Source organism: Tinamus guttatus, unplaced genomic scaffold (assembly GCF_059628265.1).
Source record: "Tinamus guttatus ecotype Peru unplaced genomic scaffold, ASM5962826v1 Tinamus_guttatus_pri_ptg000655l, whole genome shotgun sequence".
NCBI classification, from domain to species: Eukaryota; Metazoa; Chordata; class Aves; order Tinamiformes; family Tinamidae; genus Tinamus; species Tinamus guttatus.
The window spans coordinates 355,735-377,618 of record NW_028289189.1 but is presented as its reverse complement, the minus strand read 5'-3'; the positions used below and the strand labels follow the sequence as shown (position 1 = coordinate 377,618).

At 52.4% G+C, this 21,884-nt stretch overlaps 2 protein-coding genes across 2 annotated transcripts in view; one reads left to right on the top strand and one right to left on the bottom strand.

The window, feature by feature from the left end:
- The window catches only part of PSMB3 (proteasome 20S subunit beta 3), a 226,566-nt gene that overhangs the window by 201,615 nt on the left and 3,067 nt on the right, over window positions 1–21,884 (bottom strand). The gene's annotated exons all lie outside the window — the stretch shown is intronic.
- On the top strand, window positions 663–19,421 carry PIP4K2B (phosphatidylinositol-5-phosphate 4-kinase type 2 beta). Its single transcript, XM_010215026.2, has 10 exons — window positions 663–861; window positions 8,380–8,477; window positions 9,710–9,806; window positions 13,462–13,614; window positions 14,362–14,508; window positions 14,736–14,774; window positions 16,119–16,232; window positions 16,523–16,781; window positions 17,136–17,239; window positions 17,787–19,421. The coding sequence occupies exons 1-10, from the start codon at window positions 685–687 to the stop codon at window positions 17,865–17,867; spliced, it is 1,269 nt and encodes a 422-aa protein (XP_010213328.1). The 5' UTR covers window positions 663–684; the 3' UTR covers window positions 17,868–19,421.

Sequence of the window (21,884 nt, the reverse complement as noted above, 5' to 3'; positions counted from 1 at the left end):
GCTCGCCCTTTAAACGCCGGCCTGTGACGTGTGTAGCAGCCCATTCATAATTCCAGGCGCCTCGCCACTGATTGGTCCGCTGCGAGAGGGGCGTGGTCGGGGCGGGGACGTCACGCCAAGTGGGAGAGACCATCTCCGGGCCAAGGCGGAGGGGAGGAGCCCGTCCCGCCTCTCTGTCCTCCGCGCTGTCTCCCTTTGCTCTCCTCTCCCCGCGTTTTCCTCCCGAGCGCCGCGGCGGCTCTGGCCGCTTCCCCCGCAGGCCGCGCCAGGCCGGGAGCGCGGCCAGCGCCGCCTCTCCTCTCCTCAGCGCGCGGCACCCCCCCGCTCCGCGGGGAGCACATGGCACCTCCCGCTCCCCACCTCCTGAGGCGGCCGCCATCTTGGCGCCTCCCGAGCGCAGGGGCCGGAGCGCGCTCGGCCGGCGGCGGCTCCTCCTCGGCGGCGGAGCGACCCACCGCGGGGGCGGGGGGGAGCGGGAGGCGGGGACAGAACCACTGCGGCGGACGGAGGGGGTGGGGGGCAGGACGGCGGAGCCTCCGGGCCGAGCCGAACCGCGGGGCTGACAGGGGCGGGCGGTACCACTAGGGGAGGGGGCGTGTGCTGGGCCGGGCCGAACCATGCGGAGGCGCTGGTAGAGGCTGGAGAGGGGGGACGCGGCGGTTCGGTGCCGGTACCGGCTCCGCCATGGCCTCGAACTGCGCGGGGGGCTCGGCGGCGGGCGGCGTCGGGGCGGCGCTGGGCTCGGCGCTGAGCGCCAGCAAGACCAAGACCAAGAAGAAGCACTTCGTGTGCCAGAAGGTGAAGCTGTTCCGCGCCTCCGAGCCGCTGCTCAGCGTCCTCATGTGGGGCGCCAACCACACGGTGAGCGCGCCGCGGCCTCCGCCCCCCAAACCGGGCCTTTCCCCCCAAAACTGGGCCTTTTTTCCCCCCCAAATGAGGGTCTTCCACCCTCCCTCCCCCAAATAAAAACAGGCCTTTCTTCCTTTCTTTCCCCAAAACTAGGGCCCTCCCTCCTCTCCACCCCCGTAAAATGAGGCTCTTCATTACCCGGTCCCCCCACCAAAACCAGGGCTCTCAGCCACGTCTGGCCCCTTCCCCAACCCTGAGCAGGACCAGCCTCACTCCTCCCCAAAACAGCCCTCCCACATCAGATCCTTCCTTCCCCCCAAAAAAATTGGGGTCCTCCCCCAAAATCAGGGCCCTCACCCTGCTGTTGGGCCTCTTCCCCACCTCACCTCAGACCAGGGCCTTCATCCCCCTGGATCAGGCTCCTTCCCCGCTCCACGCCATGGTCCTCACTCATCCCTTTGAGTCGGGCTCCTTCCCTGCTAAATCGGCACCTTGCCTGTCTTGGCATCCGCATCCAACCTCACATGAGGTTGCTGTCCCCCGGGATGGGGATCGCTCAGAGAGCCCTCCCTGGGGTGTTTCCCCTCTAGGTCTGGGGCTCTTTCCCCAAAGTGCCTTTGGGTGCTCCGGGACCCTGGGTCAGGGTGTCGTGATCCAGTCTGGGGTGGCGTTTGGCTTCCCTCCTACAAGTTGCTTCTCTTTGCGTGCCCGTCACACCCACCCTCTTCCACATTCCCCTTCCCTGCATCCTTCCCTCTTTTCCCCAGAATTGAGGGCACCCAGCAGCCCTTGGGATCCCTTTTCTCCCTCCCTGGGAGGTTCTGTTGTGGGTTATGTTTGCATCTTGTCTCCATCCTACAGTCTAGAAAGGTTGTTTTGTCCCTATCTATCCAGCCTCTGACCTTAGGCTTCAGCTACCGGTACTTGGACTAGTGGCACCTCTGCAATTTGTGACCCCTGTCTTAGGAGGGAGCTGGGAACGGCTCCCTTGGAAATGTCCGGGAAAGGCTCGGCTCTTTTACCAACCTCCTTGGGAGGCTGCTGAGGCCCTCGTGGTATCTTCCTCTGGAAACTTCTCCGTCTTATCTGATGGCAGGCAGAGATCCCATGCTGGATGGGGCGGATAGATTCACTGCTGCTGCCTCTTGCCTGTGCGTGATGGATGCTATTTCGAGAGACTGTTCAGGTGGTCACAGAACACTTGTCCCTTCCTAGACAGGGACACTTCCAGGGCTCAAAGACAGCTATTCCTCTATTGGACTAAAGGAGGGTTTCCTGGAAAGTGAAGGGGACTTAAGCTTAATTTTTTCTTTATAGATAAATCACATTTTCCCTGGAAATAGAATTCTATTTCTAGTTTACCTGGCAGTGGAGAGAAACCTTCCAAATGTGGTTCAACGCAGTGTTGTCTTCCTGACTTAAAGGATGTTCAGTGTGTGCTGCTCGGGGTCTTGGCGAGAGGCAGAGCAATGAATTTATTCAGGTTTGATCAGCTTCAGTGGTGCTTTTAGGAGCCCTGCAGAACCAGCGAAATTATTGGGATTCCTCTCGATTTCATTCATGGCCTCTTAGGGACAGTTGTTGCTTGGTGGCAATTAGCTTTTCTTTTCTGTATCTGTCTGGATGCTCCGAATCTGGCAGGGTTTTAGCCCTCGCATTAGGGTGGTAACGTAACTCTTGGAGCACGTGGCTGCGAAATATCTGGGCAAAGGCAAGCTGAGGTTCTGTGCGAATGCTCCGCCAGCAGTGGGATTATATCGGATGCACACGATGAAACCGCTGCCAGAAACGACAACCGTATCCTGAGGGGCTGGCAAAGGGTTTACGAAATACCGGCTCCGACCTCCTCACCCTTGGATGCGCATCCGGGTTTTCCTAATTCTTGCTAGTTCGTTTTCCTCCAGCTCCCTGCTGCTGCCCTGCGTTTGGGCCTGGGGAGCATCTAGTGGGGCTGGGAGCTGGCTCAGAGCCGCAGCGTTTCCATGGGCTCCAACCGAGCAGCCTCTCGGGCCGCAGGGATGGTGCCGCTTCCGCCCTGCTTGGATGGGAAGTGGAACTGCTTATGTGCTCCCAGCAGATGGATCCGGATTGTTTATGAGTATTTCCAAGATGCACTTGAATTTTCTGAGAAATCTTTGGTGGGGTTGTTTAGCGTTTGGTTTCTGGACCGTAATTTTTTCAAGGAGGTGGGGCCCCTCCAAGGGGTCCCTGTGCAGGACAGGGAGGAAACCCTGGTATCAGCACAAGCACAAGGCCGAGCCAGGAAGATTCTGTCAAAAATCCTTGCAGTTGACAGGAACTTTTTCATGGACAAATCAAACAACCATTTTATGCAATCCACCATCTCTGTTGACTGAAGAAATTCCCTTGGGTCCATTAAGTGAGTCTGGCAGCGGTTCGGCCCTGCCTTGTGTTTAAACAAGCTTGTTAGCAGCTGGTGTGAATACAGCCTAGGACGAGTCTGGAGAGGATCAGGAGCAACGATGGGAGCGCTCCAGGAACGGGAACTGGTTCCAGAAAACCAGGCCCAAGGTGCTCTGCTCCAATAGCGCGTCGGGCCCTGGCTGCCCTGGTGGTCCTCAGCCTCTAAACCGAATCAACAGGCGTCGGGGTGGGTCTGCGGCTGGCGAGAGCAGGGCCAAACATGAGGGGTTTTGTCCGTCGGATAAATTTTGGACATGAAAAACACAGTGGGGAGAGGAAGCTGGTGCAGGTGGGAGAGGGAAGGGAGTCTCGGAGGTTCCCGCTTGCTCTCCGCGTGTTCTGCGAGCTGTGGCCGTGTACAATCCGCGGAGATGGTTCCCCTGGAAGCTCCGCGCGCCGCTGTTGTCATGGCGTTGGAGGGGAGGTTCAGCTCCGCGGCGCCGCTCCGCTCCCTGGCCGAGCACGTGTGCTTGGGAGAGGGAAACTTGTGACGGCCAGGGAGGGGGAAGCATCTCGCAGCAGCCTCGTGCGGGGTGGTGGAAACCATAGAAACTGTTGTACGGTGGTGATCCGACCCGGCGCTGGGATCCCGGTGAGTTGGGGGCTGTTGGAGACGCGGCTGTCGTCTCCGTTTGCTAAATGAGCGGTTGGGTTCGTGCAGGCTGCAGTGACGCTTCTCTAGGTGGCCGTTCAGCCGCCAGAGAAGATCCTTGTAGCTCTGGGGATGTTGGCAGGGAAGGGATTGGGATAAACAAACCCATTCCCGATGAAATGGGCAGCTCTGCTGGCTCTGTGGGTCTTGCCTGACGCGGCTGCCTCTCTTCCATGGGCTCCAGGAACTGGCAGAAGCACCAGCCCGTCTCCCAGGACCTTTAGGGCTGGTGCCAGCCAGTACAAAACACGGCTATTTAGTATTCAACTGAAATAGCAACATTGGGATTTGCAGCACGCTTCTCCCCGCTCTGCAGTGTTGTTTTTGGTGTTGCCACGTTAAATCTAGCCAGAGCAGCATCTGCCACGTATCAAACGTTGAAGTCCTATAAATTGGCGCTGGCACGTGGGAAGCAGCCGGGGTTTGTCCTTTCCAGCCCTCGCTCTGCGCCGTGGGCTCTGACTGACCTCCGGAGAGCGCGAGAGAGCGGGGTGCTGGTCCTGAGCCTTCACATCCCAGGAGCCTCAGTGGAAACAGAGATTCCAGGAGCTCTCTCCCCTCTTGGTGAAGGTCTTGGGTGGTTCATCCAGGAAAACTGGGCTCTCGTTGCTGCTCTGCCGCAGACCTGCTGCGTAGCCTGGGGTAGGTTGTTGGATCTCTGCTGCTCGGCTCCCTGTTTCCAAACCAGGACAAGTGTGGGTGCTTGCAGGGGACCTGGGAGGACAACTGCTTTTAGCCGCTCCCCAGGCCATGCTCGTGAGGGATACACAGGATGCGAGAGCTCTTTTCCAGCAGCCCTCAAAGCACTTTGGGAAGCCGTGGGCTCACTGGCACTGGGGGATGCTGCTTCTCTTAGGGCATCCTGGTGTCCCCAGAGTGCTCGCTGAGAATATTGACTACAAGATTCATGCATCCATAGCATCGCGTGAGGGGGTTGTTAGCCTGGATACTGATTAATCATGCTCTAATTCATGGAAAACGGTGTCTTTTCTCAAACCAACTAGTCTCTGCTTTCTGGCTCAACCGTTGCCCATTTGCTGTGCAGTGTTAAGCAGCTGCAAAGTTCTGCTACAGATGTGGGCTTGTCTCCGTGCTAAAGACATTCTGCTACGTGTCTTTTACCTGCTTCCCTGGAGAATTACAGAGTTCAACTAACGCTCACAAAGTACTTTGAGATGCCTGTCTGATGGGCATTGAGAGGAACAAAGTATTTGTATTTTCTCAAGCAGATTCTTGTTGTAAAGAATCCTGGAGAGTAGACTCGCACGCTCCATCATCTGGATCTTGTTAGTAAACAAATAGCGTTTTCCCATCAATTTACTAATGGTAATTGCCACTTTGAGGCTACAGTCAGGTTTTCAAACAAAATTATGCCTGGCCCATTCGTTCTAACAGCTGTCCCTGAATGACACAGAATATTGATGTCTTTTATTGGAGGAAAAAAAAAAAAAAAGGAATTGGCTGTGGTGGGAAAGGCAAATTACCAAGTAATAAACCCAGAATCACCCTGACTGGTGTTGCTTGAGAAATGAAGTGCTCAGTAAATGTGAGCACAAAAGGAGGGAAGGGAGCACTTTTCCAGCCCGATAGGGCCAGGGTAGCTGGTGACTTCTCCTTCCAGAGCCTCCTCCACACGGAGCCCTTTGCCCCTTGCCCATGCAGAGCGTCTCCTCCTCAGTGCCCCTGCTGCTGCCTAGGGAAGATAGCGATGGGTTTCTCCTAAAATGCATCTGGGTTTTAAATTTAAGCAATGCTGGGGGCCCTGGTGGGTGTTTGAGCCACTCGTGTGCCGTCCAGCCTGACTGCAACCCGGGGAGGGCAGGAGGATGCCCTGCGTTTTGCTGCAAAACACAGGTGCCGGTGGCAAAATAGAGTTTGTAACCAGTGCTTTCAGCCTGGGACCCTCTTGGGGTGTCTCTGTGCTTTCTATTCCCCCACTGATTAGAAAACTCCTGAAAAAAAAAAAAAGGCAAACAGGGCTGTGCAAAAGCACAGGCTCATTTTTAAGAGGATTTAAAAGACATTACATCTAAAAGGCTGTATGACTTACAAAAAAAAACAGCACTACAATGGGTCTGGAGATAGATCTCCAATCAGAAGAGCTTGTGCTCTCGATGCACAGTTCGTAACTGTTCTGGTGGGCACTCAAGCCTTTGCCGTGGAGCGTGGGCATGTCCTGTCCACAGAGCTCTGTGAGGCTGGGTCTGCTCTTTGCAGTCGCTGTGCGTCTCTTCCAAATGGCCCGGGATCCCCCGGCGATGGACAACGTGCGGTGTCTCTTGGTGGTGCTTCCTCTCCTCGACCACCTCTTCCAGCACAGAGAACCCAGGCCAAGGTCCCGTTGTCCCTCTTAGGGCAGAAGGTCTCTGGAGCGTCAAGTAGAGGCACTTCCTACAGATACCTGCTGGTGGGAATCACTAGTGCCAACGGGGGCACCTCCCTGCCAGGCGCCTTGCTCTGACCTTGCCTTCGGTAGCATAAATAGAGCCACACACCCTCTGCTATATATAATGTGCTGCACGCCTCTCCCGCGGAGGAGACGGGAGAGCAGCCGTGCGCCAGCCGTTCGTCACGTCGCTCTCGGAGGCTGCTCGGATTGCGCCGCGGTGGGCGCACGAGGGGAGCCCTGTGGGCAGCGCTGCCCTGGGCGAGCTCCCGTCGCGCTGCGCCCCTTAGGAAACGGCGTTTGGTGCCGGCAGCCGTGCGGCGCGGAGCCGGGCGGGCTTGCAACAGGTACAACGTTTGCTGTGAGGCTTCTGCTTTGGCAGAAGCGAGGACGTCCAGACATGTCCTGGTATCTCCCTTTGCTAACGTTCCTGTCTGAATTCCTGGAGGATGCAGTCTCCAAATTGCCGATCCTGCTCAGCTGGTGGCACCTTCCTCCCCTTGGAAGGAGCTGATAAGGCCCCAGCAGAGGCTTGGGAGCTGGCACATCTCAGGTTTGGGGCCATCAGACCTCCCCTCCTCTCAGACAGTGCTAATTAGCGGCTGGAGACAGCACCTCTTTCCTGATGTGGAATTAGCCGTTTTTCCTCCCTCTCCCTGAGGGGAAGTCACTGCGTGGGGCTTTCTGATGCAGCTGCCTGCAAAAGCTGTGAGCTGGTCCCCAAGATGTGGGAGATCCTGCTGGCCTCTGGCCTGTGCCCTGCTCCAACTGCAGCTCCAGGAGTGGCTCCATGCAGGATCAAGCCTTTAGCTGAAGCCAGGCGATATTGGCCTTCCTGCTCTGTTCTGATTCCAGAGGATGGGAGGCGTATGGCATTATTCTTTCATCTGTTCAGTGTTCGCCATAGGTCCTGCGGTGCTATATGGGAGCACTTAAAACTCCTCAGAGCTGCTGCAAGGGCAGGGCTCTGCGGAGCCCCTCTCCGCTCCTCACTGAGCACCGGCCGGGTAACTTTCCCCTTATCTGTTGTGTGGGATGAGCGTCTCTGAAAATAGCCATCTCTTCTCCTTGCAGCGTGTACGTGTCTTTCCTTGCAGTCTGACGTTTGTTAATCCGGTCCAGCAACAACAGGGAAAAGATGTGGAAAAATCCCCACTGAGTAAAGGCACCCTGGAGTGGCCACTGCCACCTCCGGAGCCGGGGGCCTCTGTGGTTCTTGCAGGGCCGAGGTGGCCGCGGATGCTGCTGTCCCTGTCATTCCCTCATACCTCCTCCTTGCTGGAGATGGGCAGCAGCTCCTGGGGCCGTGCTGCGTGTCCTGCTGTGTGCACGGAGCCGGGAAGCACCTGCCTGGCACAGTATTCTGGGCATGGTGTTGCAGGCAGATACAGCCTGGAGATGGTTCTTTTCCTATTGATGCTTTCACTGCTGTGTGCTGCAGCACGAGGCTGCCTGTGCAGTAGCAGCAGAACATTCATTCTTCAGCTTCCCTGTGTTCCTGTGCTTGCCACACATGACTAAGGAGCAAAAACAATCTAGTGGAATGACTCATCCCGTTAGAGAAGGTGGGATAAGAGCAGCAAGAGACGGCAAGCACGGAGACAGCATCCACGGGGCAGCCACGCTGTCTTGCATGGAAGCTTCGCGCGTGTCTGTGCTGGCTGCTCACGTTGCAGGTTTTGGTCATCTGTAATTTGTAGCAGTGAGATCTAGTTTTGAAGCTGGCTGATGCAACATTCCCTAAATCAAGAAAAAGGTGATTTCTTTAAAGGATAAAATTATCTCTCCGTCTGTAAGCTTGCCTCAATTCTAAGCTGTTTCCTGGGTGATCAGTAAAAGGTGAACAAATGAAGGAGCTGAGGTTGGCTCAGGGAGAGCTCGCCCCATGGCTGAATGAGATGTTTCTGTGGCTCGTAACCACAGCGCTCTCCCCATGGCTTTGCAAACCTAATGGGTTGTGTTTCTTCAGAAATTGCTTTTGGGGTATTTGGCATTCCTGTAACTCCACGGGCAATAATGGCAGGTCAGGGGAACTTGGTTTTAAATTTCAATTTCCTCTCTTTTTCAGATCAATGAGCTCAGCAATGTTCCTGTTCCTGTCATGTTAATGCCCGATGACTTTAAAGCCTACAGTAAGATTAAGGTGGACAATCATCTGTTCAACAAGTAAGTAGGTGTTTCCTGATTTGTTATTTGTCCCTGTAAATTAAGCGCTTTCTGCTTTTGGGGGAAACTGTCATGGTGAGGGCCTTTTTTTAATTGTTGTTGTTAATATGGCTTAGTATCAGGATCTGTCATGGTGAGACCCATGTTCCAAACCTGCATCCTGCCAAGGCTGCTCGGCAGGGCACGGCGGGTGATGCTGCCCTGTCCACAGGGCCCCTTGAGGGCTGTGTGGAGACACCCCCTTATCCTTTCCCAGAAGATGACTTTTGGAAGCCTGTTTGCGACTGGCACTAGGAGCTGTTCTCCAGCAGGGCTGTGTTCATGCATCCCTGCAGTGCTCCCCCATTAATGCTTCGTTTTCACCAAGTTCCCCAGGCAGCGCTTTGCGAGAGTGGGAGTGTGATTCAAAAGTTTGTCTCTCTTCCCTGGCACCTACAATTAGCAGTATCTGTTCTTCCCCACCTCTCCTACATAGACGTTAGTTTTCCATGTGTCGGTGCAAAGGATTCCCATTGAGAACAAGCTGAAAAAGTCTCCCAGGGATCCAGGCAGGTCCATCTTTCCTGCTGCTTCTCACTGGGCAGAGTAGGAGCTCTGGGAGGGAGCGATGGGACATCCCTCAGTGCCGGGGAGCGCTGTGCTCTGCGGAACCCCATTCCCAGCTGGCAGGGCCTGGCAACAAGGATCCCTCTGGAGAGGCTGGGGCTGGTCTAGGATGCGCCAGAGTGGAGCTAATTCCCCAGCTCTGCTCCGTGTTCTGGGTGAGACAGCTTGTCTCGTGCTGACCTTTCTTTTGATGCAGCCATGATCTGATCTGATCTGAAACCAGAGCCCCCCTTCCCTCCAGCTTTTCATCTTAAACAGTACCAGGGTGTTGCGGGGGGCAGTTGTGTTACTGAACGGAACAAAGTGACAAAGGAGAGGGAAACGGAAATTATTCTGTCAAATCTGTACTCGTGACAGGGCAGACTGTTCTGTAAGACTGACATCCTCGTCCAGAGAGCTCTAAGCCAAAGGTTGGATCTGGAAAGTGTTTCTGTGAATAGATGGCTTCTGTGGCAGAGTGCCCTGGGGAGGGTAAATGTCTCCAGAGTCGGAGACTCTCCAGCTCTTGTAGGGAGGAGGGGACTTGGACATCCTGGGGGGTTAGCAATGAAGTGGGAGGAGACTTCACTTGGATTTCACAAGCTGATCCTTGCACAAGAATATCGTTCTTTTCTGCTTTGCCCTAGGGAAAACCTGCCAAGTCGCTTTAAATTTAAGGAGTACTGTCCACTGGTGTTCCGAAACCTCCGGGAAAGATTCGGGATCGATGATCAAGACTACCAGGTACCCTCCACTTTTTCTCTCCATGCCCTTCCTAACTCCTTTGCTTAAGACAGAGTGATTAACCTGGGGGAGAAACGGTGATGGGAATGTTCTTGTGTGAGCAGCTTTAGGGCTCCTGATCCTGGTTCGAAAGGTTTTGCCTTAGCCTGACGGGCCCTCAGCAAAGGAGCAGACCGGGCTGTGTCCAGCACTGGGCGATCGCGTCCCTGCTCCAGAGAGCTCCCAGACTAGGCGTAAAATAAGAGGCAGCAGATGGTGCAGACAGGCAGGGAGCTGGAGGATAACAACGATCTAGTGCAGAACATCTGCAAGGAAAATGAATCCGTTGTGGTTTTGATTCGGATGCTGCTTTAACCACGTGTGTGCACCAAGCATTGGTGCTGTTGAACCAGGTTTATCAAGGTGGCCACTGCTTTGGGACATGTCCCCAGAGGCTGCAAGATCAGACTTGCCTCAGAGGGGAGAGACTTTTCTTGTGTGAATGCGGCTGGGCCTGAATCCAGAGGGAAGGAGATGTCGCAACCCTTGGTGCTCCGGCAGGGCCCCCTCCTGCACGCAGCTTTTATGTGACCACGCGAGGAGATGCCCAACAGCAGGAGCAGGCTGGAGCGGGAGCACTTAAATGAGAGGGAAAAAACCAACGCAGCGAGAAGAGGATGGCTTTGATAGTGGTGTGACCTTTAGCAGGCCGAGTGTCAGGTAATTAATCCCAGTATCTCTGGCACTCGGCCGCAGTTGATAAAGGCGGGCAGGGCGCCAGTGCCGGCTGGCGCAGCCCTCCGGCCGGCAGATCCACGGGAAGCAGCCGGTGCGGAGCGGCGCGTTGGCGCTGCCACGGAGGGGGATGGCGCCAGGGTCTCGCCCTCTCCCTTCTTTACCTGCTGATCCCGGCTGCCTTCCTTGTGGGGACAGAGGCTGTGGGACACAGCTGTTACTGGCAGTGTCTCCAGCTGCCTCCTGCTGCGGGCGTCTGTGCCCTTGCCCCTGTGTGTGTGGGCACCCCCAAGACTGCCGCAATCCTCTGTCATTGTATCTAGATTAACCTTGAAACAGGAGGAGATCAAGTGCTAATGTGATGAAGAGATCTGTTTTCCCTCCCCAGCTGCATGGCTCGCTGTGCTGGTGAGAAACTGGATCTACTTGATCCAGTTTTTGGCCTTCTAGGGCCAGGGGTAAGGAGCAGATGTGCAGCACCTGCATCCTGTCCTCTGCCCCCTCATGGCTACACCGGCGAGGGGGCACCCGGGGTCCCTCTATGAGAAGGTCTCTCCTCCTCAGGACTTTTGCTTCGTAGCTGTATCTCAGAGCTGCACTCGGGCACGTTGCAGCCGGGCGCCTTGAGGGGTTTTTCTCAGAGTGAGGTGTGTTTTGCAGAGCAGAAGGGACAGTTTCTTTGCTGCTCTTCTGCGAGAAGCCGGCTGTGCCCAGGAGGAGTCGCAGACGCCTGGCGCTGAGTGCGGGGCCGGTGGCCGTCCCTGCGCGCCCGGTGCCTCCTGCCCACCGGTGAGCCACGAGCGCGCGTGCTTCACTCCCTCCCGTGGAAGGTCTCGTTTTATTTTCGGAAGGCGGCTGCTCAGTTCATGCTTTTCTTGAGCGCGTTCCTGTTAGATGATTAATTTTATTTTTTCCCTCCTACCGTCAGGGCCGTTTGCTAGGCAGCAGTGGCGCCTCGCCAGGAGACGCGGTGCCGTCGCCTCCTGCTCCGTTGTCGGGATTTGTGCCAGGCTGTGAGCGGCTCCCAAGGAGGCTGCTCGGCCAGCAGCACCCTGCCCCTGGGCTGTCTGTACCAGGGAATTGCTCCATGCGCTGCCTCCTGCATGTGTGAAATCATTAGCTCCCAATCATCATTTTTCTACCGTCCATCTGCAATAGTATATTTGAGATTTTTTTCCTCCATTTTAAGAATTGATCAGAACCATGTGAACTAACACAGCGACATGTGTGCAGGTGTGTTGGTTCCCTCTTACTCAATCTTTCATTTATGTTGCTCCAAACAGGCACCTTTCCTATTTCTAGGGGAGAGCAGTTCAGCTGTTTGGAAGTGTCCACCTAGAACAGAAAGCAGAAACATCCACTGAGCTGAATTCAGGTGGGGAAAACACGATGGCTCAAGTGGGAGTTAAGCCAGGATGCTAAATTTAACAGCAGACTCTGGAGAAAGTGGGAGTGACAGGAAGGGAATGAAGTAAACTCAAGGACTGTGAGTTTGGTAATGCCCATATGTGGTCACGATTTCTGCTTCCCATCTCCTCTCGAAGAAAAGCTCTGTGGTTTCCAGGTGATGGCTGTTTAAACTGTGTAACACAGGCTTCTTTGCACATGTCAGAAGCAAATTTTTTCTGCTTTTGGGGCTGTTTTTCTCTGACAGTTTCTAAAGCTACTGGCAGCAGTAGAGTTTTTCCCCTGCTTCATTAAAATTTTAAAGGCTGTAAATGCTTCGTTCCGAAAGGAAACCTCTGGGCTGGCTTGCAGCGTGACGCGGTAAATGCCTCTCTCGCAGCGGGCTCCGCTCGCCCGCGCTCTGCGTGCGTCTGCAGACGAGCAGGCTCCCTCTGCTGTCTGCTCTCCGCAGAGAGCAGCGCAACCAGCGGCCAAAACCGCGTCCAGAAACGCGTTCCCCAGCCACGAGGTCCTGCAAAACGCAGCCGCCTCCAGCTAAGAGGCGAGACCCGGGCGTCTGCCCCGGGTGTTTCCGAGCAGAGCTCTCCCTTGCGTCAGTGGTAACGGAATACTCTGGAGATTCGATCCCTGCAGTTGGCAGAGCGGCTTCTGAGCAGACCCTGCGCCCTGGGGTGCTGAGAACTGCTGGAGGAAGCGAGCAGGGCGCTGGTGACCTGGCTGCCAGGTTGGTTGGTAAGGTGTGGAGTGGCCGGGATGAGGCTCATGCCAGGTTTTTCTGCCTACAGAGCAGGATCAAGGTTCGGGGCATGGTGCAGGTAGCTCCCTGCTCTGCAGGTTACTTTGGATTTTAAGTTGTGCTGCAAATACACAGAGAAGCTGCAGTGTTTCGTTGCTAAGGGTGGATATAGCAATATAAAGACAGATGCTCTTGGTTTTCAGAGAAACAACCGATCTATTTATACTCACTGATTTCGTCCAATTGTAAGAATATCGGAAGCTGAGGGTGGCTTTTGGTTTCAGTACGACCTGTAAAGAATTCCCCGACAAAAGTTGCCTCCCCATGAAGGGGGATTCTTTACAGGTCGTACTGAAACCAAAAGCTTTTTGCCGGTTAATGCTGCTTTTTGATGAAAAAGAAGTCAGGCCTTGTGCATTTGTGTTGTTCTGCTTCTCCTTGGCAATCTCTGGTGGTTCTTAGTTTCCCAGGATAAACTCCTAAGACATCTTGCCTTGTGTATGTTGCCTTCTTAAAGGCTCATTAATAGAGAGTGTCTTCAGAAAAAGTGTGATGAATGTTGCAGTAAGACATGTTAACAAATGTTAAAAAAAGCTCAGAGGAAAGATCTAAGTTCTGGGTCCAGACTTCTGAATTGTGTGTGTTGACCTTGGTAGTGTTGAGCACTCAGGGGAGTGCAGGTGGTTTGTGAAGGAGCTCTGCACCCCGGCCAGGAACTTTCCAAGGCTGCTTCTTTCTTTTCTGGGGAAGCGGCAGTTCCTGCCTGTCTTCCCCACCTTTTTGTTCTGGTCCCCACAGAACTCGGTGACACGAAGCGCCCCGGTGAACAGCGACAGCCAGGGCCGATGCGGGGCCCGGTTCCTCACCACCTATGACAGGAGGTTTGTCATTAAGGCAGTGTCGAGCGAGGACGTAGCAGAGATGCACAACATCTTAAAGAAGTACCACCAGGTACGGTGAGTCTGGAACCCCGGGCAGGGGAGGTGGCGAGAGCCTCGGGGAGCATCTTGTGACTTGCTGGGGAGCTTGGAGTCACTGTGAGCACCTGGCAGAGCTTTTGCAGAAGAAGACAGTGTTCCCTAGTGCCCAAGAGCCAGTTAGGATGTTGCTGTCTGCTGCTTCACAGTGCCGAGCCCCTCCGTGGCTCACCGTGTTCCATGCATCAGTGAATTACGGATTGCCGGCACCTGGAAGCGGTGAACAGGGTCCTGATCAGTAGCCCTTGGATTAGACTTTCCAGAGGGACCCAGGAGAAGCCAGCTGCCTCGCTGGAAGGAAGGAGGGGCAGCCTGGGACAGCTGGAAATATTCTAGCCTGGGCTGCGGTGCCAGCCCATCCGCCTGCTCTTTGCTCTCAGATACACTCCCGCAGGCACAAGAAGGGAAGCTGGCAAGTGCCAAGAACAGAGTGGCCCAGCTGAGCCCGGGTGACTGTCCCCCACACATAGCCCGGAGCAGCAGGCTGGCCGTGCCCAGCGGGATGCCCCCGTCGCCTCGGGGCTCCAAGCTCCTTGCCCTGCCTCGCTGGCCTCGAGGCACTGGGAGCTATTTGCAGCCCTGCTCTCCTTTTACCCCCGTGTCGGGTGGCTGGAAGCGGACGCTTCCTTTGCAGCTTCTTGCTGAGCTTGTGCCGTGTCAGAGATGGGTTTTGTGTGACGCTACCGTCCTTTTTTGCCTTTTTTCCCTGCTCCCACCGCAGTTCATAGTGGAGTGTCACGGAAACACCCTCCTGCCTCAGTTCCTGGGCATGTACCGGCTCACTGTGGACGGCGTGGAAACCTACATGGTGGTCACCAGGAACGTGTTCAGTCACAGGCTGACCGTGCACCGCAAGTACGACCTGAAGGTGAGAGCTTGGTCCGTGGACGTGGAGTCTGCTTTTTGGAATGGTGCAACTGGGGCTTTTTAAGATCTACCTGACAAGGTCCTGGGCTTGGGGACAGGGAGGGGAAACTGACTTTAATGTGTTCATTTTTTTTTCTGCATGAAGGATTGAAATTAATCGGCATCAATAAATTCTTCAGGAATACAATAACTACTGCACCAATGCCCTTTCCTTTGTTCTTTTATCAGGGCTCAACAGTATCCAGGGAAGCAAGTGATAAAGAGAAGGTATGGACCATCCCTGGCCAACCCTTCCTTCCTCCTGGTGGTTGGGAGCAAGTGGGATCCGTCCAACTGTTACTGTTTGCAAAGGGGTGCTGAGCAGGGGAGATTAAACAGGCCTGGAGTGACAGCCTGTTTCTGTCCCACCTTTCAGGCTGTGCCCAGTAACTGCTCAGGAAGGGATGGTGCAGACACCAGAGCTGCAGATCTGGTGCTGCCAGGCTTGTTGTGGTGACGCTGCCGAGAGCAGGGGGGAGCGTCCTGGGGGACAGTTCCACTAGTACCAAATCCCAAATTAATGTGAGGTTGTCTTTATGGAAAGGTTTCTTCACAGTGTCCCCTCTGTGCCAAGCTGAGCCAGAACAGCAGCCAGCTTTTGCAAGAGATGCTTTTGTAAATCAGACCAAGCCCCTCTCAGCTTCTTTGAGTGTCTCTGGGTGTTTGTAAATTTGGATTGTGATCCCACGAGGGGAGCTCCCACTGCAGAGCTGCACTAGGAAAGTCCTATTGAAATCACGGCAGTAACTCATGGTAGTGCATTTTTTTGGCATGTGCACATGGGCTTTGCAAGTTTGACACTACTGAGGAAGTCTATTCCAGCCTGCCCCAGAATTAAAGCTCTGGCACGAGCCAAGGAATTCCCATTTATCCTGAAAACCCTGGCACGAAGGCACGGCTTCATGGTGCCCAGGAGTCCCTGGCTTGCTGGCTGCTTACCCTGTAGCTTTTTCTGCTTATTTAGCTCATCTCAGACTTTTCATATTAGCTCTGTATAAAGCTGCTGCACGCTCATGTATCATCCTAAGAACAAAATAATTGAATTCCCAGTTGCACAAAGGGGTTGTATGTTCTTTCATATCCTTGAGAAATCCTCAAGGCCTGTTTACAAGCAGATTCCTCGAAATGCAGGGTTTTTTTTCCTCAAGTCTTTAGGGAGAGAAGCATTTTTTGCAAGTCTCTCCCTCCCCTCCATCCGAAGCCAACAAAAAGCATCTCTTTGCTGATCTGGGAGCTGGTTGGACTGTCTCTGCTGGAGCTCAGCTGCCCAGCTTTCAATCTGCAGCAAATCCTCCCATGAGTCTTTAAAGTTGAGTTGCTCTTGGTGGCACCTTCCAGTTTCCCTTAGGTACAGCTCAACGCATGGATTCGTTGAGAAATACTGTGCTCTGCCTGGTGCCATTTTTGTGCTTAGCAGACAGGATAAGCCCCTTTGCCATAGAAAGAGGCATCCTTGGCCATCCCACGCTTATCTGGAGTCTCTGAGCAATCGGTGTGTTGCAAAAGGATCAATATGCAAGCCCTGCTGCTAGAGGCAGGGGTTAGGAGTTTGACATAGGCTTCTCCTTGCAGGCCAAGGATCTGCCAACATTCAAGGACAACGACTTCTTGAATGAGGGCCAGAAGCTGCATGTTGGAGAAGAGAGTAAAAAGAATTTCCTCGAGAAGCTGAAGCGGGACGTGGAGGTAGAGTTTCCTGGGGGGCAGCTGTTACTCCGAGTGGGTCTCCCATAACTGGGTCCTCATGTGGCTGGTAGCCCGAGGGTACAGCAGCAACTGAAAAGCAAGTTATTTCTTGAACATTCAAGCAAATATAGTCAGGGTTATGGTGGTGGCAGGGGGCGTATGAGCTATGTAGATTCTGTGGGGTCTTATAAGGGTTTAGCTCTCACTACAGCGTTTTCTTAGGCAGATACTGGCAGGACTGAGGTCTCCCCACACACGTGCTCCTGTTCTCACTCATCTCTCTCTCCCAGTTTCTAGCTCAACTGAAGATCATGGATTACAGCCTGCTGGTTGGGATCCACGATGTTGACCGGGCAGAGCAGGAAGAGATGGAAGTAGAGGATCGGGCAGAGGATGAGGAGTGTGAGAACGATGGGCTCGGTGGCAACCCCATTTCCTCCTATGGCACCCCCCCTGACAGCCCGGGCAATCTCCTCAACTACCCTCGTTTCTTTGGGCCTGGAGAGTTTGATCCTTCTGTCGATGTCTATGCTATGAAAAGCCACGAAAGTGAGTATCGTGGAGCCTTGTCCCGGAGCTCAGCTGGGCTGGAGGGAGGGAAGGGCTGCCTGCAGAGAGCACAGCCTTGCCAGGGCTCTCCCCTTCGCTGGCCACGTCCCTAGTTGTGGACGGTGGGAGCTAGAAGGGATGGAAGCAATGCCTGGAGAATAGTGGGGTGTTGGGAGAACGTGTGAGACTCCAACCCGCCGCTTCCAGTCGTTCTCTGCCCTCGTGCAGCCTCCAGGTGCCTTGCTTTCTTTGCGACCTGCATCAAGATAGATCTGCAATATATTTCTCGAAGAGGGGAGTGTCTGGGCTTTGCTTGCAGCTCAGGGTGTGCTAGTGACTCTCTTGCCTTGCTAGGTGCCCCCAAGAAGGAGGTGTACTTCATGGCCATTATAGACATTCTTACGCCGTACGATGCGAAGAAGAAAGCTGCACATGCTGCCAAAACAGTGAAACACGGGGTGAGTGGCCCAGCACCCCAAGGAGGGTGGGCTTTGGGGCTTCTGCTTTGCTGCAGGCCTGGGCATGTGTGTGAGAGATGTCCTGGCATTGATTTTCCACCAGTCTGGAAATTTTCCAGTAGTTTCATGGCCAAGTACAGGTTTTCCCTCCCTCTGTCTCTTCAGGTTGTTTTGGAAGGGTTTTCGCTCTGGTGGTTGGTTCAGAACAAGACCTGAAGTTCTCTGTTCCTCATTCTTGGAGCAGAACAGAGGGATCCTAACACAGAGTGGTGCTTCATGCTCCTTCCCAGATCTCCCGTAAACCATGACGGGATAAATCCAGTGCCTTGACTCCGTGGCCTCCAGCAAATCCAGCTGGGGCTTCAATCAGTTCCCGTGAGGATCTCACTAGAGCCCTTAGGGTGTTGGTTGTATCTTGAATTTGCAAATCCATGTGTGGGTCTTCCCCCATCCCTCGTGTTGCCCTCCCTTGTCCGCTCTTTGCAGCGCTGCGGCAGCCGCCCCATGGGAAGAGGGTCCTGACTTCTCCCTCCTCTCTGCCTTGCAGGCTGGGGCAGAGATCTCCACCGTGAACCCCGAGCAGTACTCGAAACGCTTCAATGAATTTATGTCCAATATCCTGACATAGTCGTCTTCAACCTTCAGCGAGAAACGAAGAGAAGAGGGGCTACTTCCAAACAGAGAATGCAGCCTGTGACACTAAAACAGACACTGTAGCAGCATGTGGGGTGTGCATGTGTGTGTGTGTGTGTGTGTGTGTGTGTGAGCAGGAACGAGTGTGTGGCACTGTGTGACTTAAGAAAACTAATTCTAGGTGCACCCTCCAACAGTCCACTTGACCCAGGTGGAAAAGTGGTTTTTTATGTTACAGAAGTGCCCAGACATAGATTTGAGGGCTTTTTAAAACAAGAAAAGTGCATTGTTTCAGCACTGCTCTTTCTAATGACATTTTCTCCTCTCTGATCAAGAGAATCCTGTAGGGATATGACATGTGGCACTGTATAAAAGGGTCGCTCTAGATCACGTTCAGTGAGAGTGAAGCAGTGCCTGACTCCACAAACTACTACTACTTTTTTTTTTATTGGACTGTCTACCAGAAAGACACACAAGCCCTTTTATTTCCCTCTTGGTAGGAATTGGAAGGAAAATTGCTCACCATTTCGAGGATGGAAACTAATCTGACAAGAAGGAATCGCTGAACTTTAACTAGGTAAATTCAGACTGGGACACTTTATATTTTTTGGTTAATTTAAGTAAAGAAAACTTTTTTTTTTTGTAACTGCACTTGATTTACAAGAACGATGAGGGAAATGAACATCTACCAAAGATGATCATGTTCAAAGGTGTAACTCCTAAGAGCCTAAAAAATCAGTGTGAGAAGAAGTAAAGACCTTGAAGAGCCTCAGAAAATAACATGCTCAACCCCATCATGCTTTCAATTGGCTAGCTATGAAAATTTCCTAAAGGAAAAGAAAAAACATTTTGTACCTGTAGATTTGGAGTAGTATTTGACTATACGGAACATTTTCCTGTCAGACCGCAGTCAGGAATTGCCGTGTCTCTTAGATTACAGCTTCACATCACCGTTCTGCCAGTGTTAATCTAGCTAATGTTCGTCTTCCTAACTCGCCCAGGCTGCAACAGGTACTTGAATTTGTTTCCTGACGGAGGTCCTTTGACTAGTTGGTTTGTTTTGTAAAAGACAACGCGACTTGCACGCGAAGGGACTGGACTCGCTCCCGGGGGAGCGCCGGAGCTGCGGCTTTGGAGCAAGCTCCGCTGCTTGAGAGGACTCGGAACTGGAGCCGTGATCATTTTTATTCTCCTCTGCTCCATGTCCCCCTCTAGAGCGACACTTGAGGAGCGGGAATGTTTGAACACTTGCGCCAGATTATTTTTTTCCCCCTAAGGAATTGGAACTGATTTGCGCGACTGAATAATGTCCTGTTTTGTCTCCAGAATGCTTGCAATATTTTTCACAGCCAAGCTTGTCAGACTTGCTTTGGGTTTCGTTAGCTCTGCTGCACAGCAGTTACAGACCTTTGGGTTCTTTTTTTAATTTGCTTTTTAAGCAGGATTTGACATTTGGAACAAACCTCTTGCAGTTGAAACATGTTGCTTATCTGCCTTGAAACTGTTTTCACATATGCCTTTGTTTCGGGAATAAGCCGTTTCGAATGTCTGTCCTGTGCTGTAATGCGTGCTACAGTTCGGTGTGTGGAATTTGGTCCTTTTCAGAGAAAACTGGTGCTCATCACATCCTGGTCATGTCCCCAGGCCAACACTAGCTCTGGTCTGGATGCTGAATGTGGGCTTGGGTTTTTCACCTTCATCCCCGCATTCTTGATGTGAATCCCACAGGTCTCAGCTTTGAAGGGGACAAAAAGGGGCTAAAGTTTGAGCCCATAAGAGTGCACTGTAAATAGAGTCTTTAAGAAGTCAAAATTTAATATTTAGGAGTTGTAATGGGATATGATTTTTTTTTTCGTTCATGGATCATTCCCTTTGACATGGGACAAGTTTCTTTTGCCACTGTGGTGCAGTCCCTAAGGAGAGTCCGGAGAGTCTCATGTCTTAAGGTGTGGAGCTGGAAAAGCCACAAAAAATGCAGATATGAGAACACGAGGGGGGAAAATAGAGAGTAGTATCAGTTACGTTTTGTGGGCACTACACTGGTTGCTTTTCTCTTAAACAATAAGCACTTAAGTTTACTGCAAATTAGAAATTAAATACCAGTCACTTTTTATTCCTGACAGTTTTTTATATCAGCAGTGAATCTGCAGCTTTGGCCTGGTAAGTTCACCTTTCTCCTTTGGGGGAATTAGCTGGTACCTTTTCAACTGTTTATCTTCAAATCATTTATTTTAAAAAAAATGAAAATGGGAGAGGAAGAGAGGTACTAAACTGCAGATATATAATATAAAGAGATGCTACAAACAACCCAAAGACAGTAGAAGGATGAAGCTTGCATAGCTGGGAGCAAAAATCTCATTCACTGAATTTCATAAACAGGAATGAAATTAAAACACAGCTAGTTCCTGCAGCAATCTTTACAGAACTCGTGATACTGAGGGCTCAAGAGTAGTTAACTGTATTTTCTTACCCTACTCCAAATGAGGAGAAAAGCTCCTGCTCGAATTGAATTGGCTCTCTCTGGCTCAAGTGATAAAAAAAGCCCTATAAACTACAAACTTTTAGCACTTCCCCAATTCTGCCACTTCTGTCGAGTTGCCATACTGTGTGTATTAAAGTAATTAAATGCAATTTCTCACTTAAATATGTATTACCCGGGTATGTAACTTTGTTTAACATAAGCATTTTGTATATTGTTTACATTTTGAGAGGTAGCATTATGTTAAAATGCTAATTTTTGTTTCTAGACAGTATTTTTATTACAAGAATAAGACGTGAAGCTGCAAATATTTGATTTGTTTTAAAAGGGATTTTTTGCTTTTTTTTTTTTTTTTTTTTAATTCTTGTTTTAGGTCACTTTTTTAACTCAAGTATTTAAAAAGAAAACCCCAGCCCTTTCAATCCTGGTTTTCCAACTGCTCGTGCTAGTTTGTTGTCTGTTTCTGGTGTGAATTTAGTTCTAGTTTGCTGAATGTAGATATTTGTCTGTGGCATGTACCCTGCAGAACACTTTACACTGAAGTGCATTTGACTGGTGAGCGCCGCTCAGCTGGGAGAGTTGCAGTAGGTAGGTAGATCCTCAGATCCCGTCAGAATGCAAGAGCAGCTCTGAGATGTCACTGCTTTATTTTTTCAAGAAAGTGCAGTGCAATTCTTGGTCAGCTGGAGTTTATGGGGTTTGGGTTTTTTTTACAATGATACCTTAGTGTGCAGAGTGTCTCTCCCGCAGCTGAAGGCAGTTTGTGTTTGGGAAGGGAACTGCAGGGTTCCTAGTTCTGCCTGTGCTGGAGGTCTCTCTTTGTGGGCATAGGCCTGATTATCAAAATCAAGAACTAAAGACTACCTTGAACCTCGAATGCGTCGCTTCCCCTTCGAGAGAGCGTCTAGGGCATTAAAAGAGCGAGAGAGGAAAGGCAGAGTGAAGAGTCCCCCTTTGGGTGCTGTCCTGCCCCAAAAGTGCAATAAAAAGCCACTCGAGAACGTGCTGCGGCTCCTCTATGAAGGGCGACCCGTGTTCTGGAGTAGCAGCGCCGTCCTCAGCGTCGCCCTCGTGTCCCTGCCAGGACAAGGGCCTGGTGGCAGCAGGAGCTCCCGGCTCCCTGCAGGGAGTGGGGGAACCTTCCCCTTGTCCCACGCTGCCGCCTCCTGGTCTGGTTTGATTACAAAAGCCATGAGGATGCAGTTTATCCCTGCGGAAACTTCCGGGGTAGCAGGTGACTACAGATTTCCTCCATGAATGAGGACACTGCATAGCTGATCCCAGACTGTCATTGCAGCAGAAGCTTCAAAAACAAAATTGCTGTTCAAAAACGAGAGCTGTTCTCTGCCCATCCGTGTGTTGTTAATGCCCTATTTCAGGTTTGCCTGTCACCTTCCCCTATTCTGCAGAGCCATTCTCCAGTATCCGTATTAGCCACTACTGATTTTCCTTGTTTTGAGATGAATTCTTGTGTAATAGCAATGGCAAAGCTTGGGGAGCCAAGCTCTGGCCATGGAGCATTTCCAGCAGTTT